Raw genomic sequence first — 2,141 nt, 5'->3', positions numbered from 1 at the left:
CCAATGACTAATATCTTATATTAACTACACTTGATTTCACCAATTTATCAAATTTTTAGACTTTTTGAATATTCTATAGTACATTTTGTTAATATGAGCAATACCCATTGAATAAAGAACGACTCAGCTTGAGTGGGCTTTTCCTCTTAATTATCCAGGATCCGCGGGAGGTAAAACTCAACAGCAAATCGTGTCCGTGTTGGTTCAACTTTAGAGATGTGTACGGTTAGATGCTCAATTGGTCGCCTGAATATCATATGCACACACCACAAATAGATTATGTATGTATATAGATGGTCCTCATTCTCGTAATCATTATTAGGAAATCTCTCAGAATGTACACGCATGAAAAAGTACTCCAATCACAATCACAATGACATTCACACCAGGGAATTAGGGGCGGGGGGGGGGGGGGGGGGGGAAGAGAGGGGGGTTCAAAGGACAACTACATTGACACTGACGCAACAAAGAAGCACTCCGTCCGTCTCATTTATTTATTATGATGAAGAAATTAAGAGGGGGGGAGGGGGGGTAGGTAGGTAGTGGAGGCTAGCTAGTAATCTTCAGGAGCCAAAGGCTGGTGATGGGTGTGGTGTGGAGGCTGATCAGGTGCTATGACACCGTACTCGTATATGAGCCCAGCCAGGGCTGCACCTACAAAGGGACCCACCCAATAGATCCAGTGGTTCCTCCATCTCCAGCCCACCAAGGCTGGCCCAAATGCCCGTGCAGGGTTCATGGATGCTCCATCAAAAGGACCTCCCACCAGCACGTTCGCACCAACTATGAAGGCTATCGCAAGAGGAGCAACTGTTCCCAGGCTACCCCTTCTTGGGTCAATTGCGGTTGCATACACCGTATACACCAGCCCAAATGTCATTACTATCTCCAGCACAAGCGCATTTATCTCTCCCACTCCAGATGCCACTGAAAACCCATAAGGTCTCTGAAAAATATATACATATATATATACTCGTATGAATATCTTAAGAGTACGTCGAGAATATATAATATATATATATGGTTAATTAATCAAAATCAATTGCAATAATGAAATTAAATTACCATGCCATGTGTTGCGAGCCTTAATAGGAGAGAAGCAACAACAGCTCCCAAGAGCTGAGCAATCCAGTAGTAAACAGCACGAAGGAGTGAGACCCTGCCGCCCACAAGCGCACCAAAGGTGACTGCTGGATTTATGTGACCACCCGACACGTTCATGCTGGAAGCCACCGCAGCAAAGAGGGAGAGTGCATGGGCAAGTGCGATAACCACCAGCCTCGATGCTCCAAGAGCAGTATCCCTGTACATCTTATCTGCATCCATGCGCAATAATTACTTACTTTTATCGATACGCGCGTGCACAAACACACATACATATATATATAGGGTGGGTACTTAGGCACGTACCAAGAGCGAGGATAGAGCCTTCTCCGGCAAAAACGAAGATGAAGGTGGAGAGGAATTCAGACAAGGTGGCCTTAACAGAGTCAGGGTGGGTGGCTTCTTCCGCCATCCCAAAAGCGTACCTTCGAGGCATACCTTCTCTCTCTCTCTTTCTTTCTTTCTTTCTTTATCTATGTATCTAAGGACCGGGATCGATGGATGTCACTATTCAAATCTACTTCTTGATAATATATATGTCTGTGTGTGTGTGTTTGTGTGTGTGGGTGTGTGTAGGTCGGTAGCTTCTTGATTTCTTCTCTATCTTTGAATTTCTTTCAGCTGATCATGAGCGCACGGCATGTACTGATCATTGAAGAAGCGTCTCTATATATACAGGTATTAAGAAGATGGGAGTTGAGAAAGAGAGAGAAATGAGAGAGATGGAATTGAAGAAAGAGGAGGATGAAGATGGGATTAGGAGGTGGAGCAGGGTGCTTAAATCAGAAAAAATGACAAGGAAGAGTAGTAGACACTTGGGAGTTGAGATGCAGGAATGTTGACACGTACCTATATGCGTTGGCTGTGTCAATGCAACCTCGTTTACTCCCATTCCTACCAACAAACAAAAGATGGCAGCTGGTTTTCACCCATCCATCTTTTATATATTTCCTCTTCCAAATCCAACACCCTCACATCCATCCTCTGCTTTCACACTCTATCTAATTCCGTGTTGTCATACCATACATCATACATGC

At 44.3% G+C, this 2,141-nt stretch overlaps 1 protein-coding gene across 1 annotated transcript; it reads right to left on the bottom strand.

The window, feature by feature from the left end:
* Positions 1-277: 277 nt before the first annotated feature.
* LOC105157382 (putative aquaporin TIP3-2) lies at positions 278-1,872 on the bottom strand. The gene is made up of 3 exons (XM_011073793.2): positions 1,411-1,872; positions 1,066-1,316; positions 278-946 (listed from the first exon to the last, which is right to left on the bottom strand). The coding sequence occupies exons 1-3, from the start codon at positions 1,538-1,540 to the stop codon at positions 554-556; spliced, it is 774 nt and encodes a 257-aa protein (XP_011072095.1). The 5' UTR covers positions 1,541-1,872; the 3' UTR covers positions 278-553.
* Between the last annotated feature and the right edge of the window lie 269 nt (positions 1,873-2,141).

Source organism: Sesamum indicum, linkage group LG3, assembly GCF_026168435.1.
Source record: "Sesamum indicum cultivar Baizhima isolate 11 linkage group LG3, ASM2616843v1, whole genome shotgun sequence".
In the NCBI taxonomy this organism is placed as follows: Eukaryota; Viridiplantae; Streptophyta; class Magnoliopsida; order Lamiales; family Pedaliaceae; genus Sesamum; species Sesamum indicum.
This window is presented reverse-complemented; position numbering and strand designations above follow the sequence as displayed.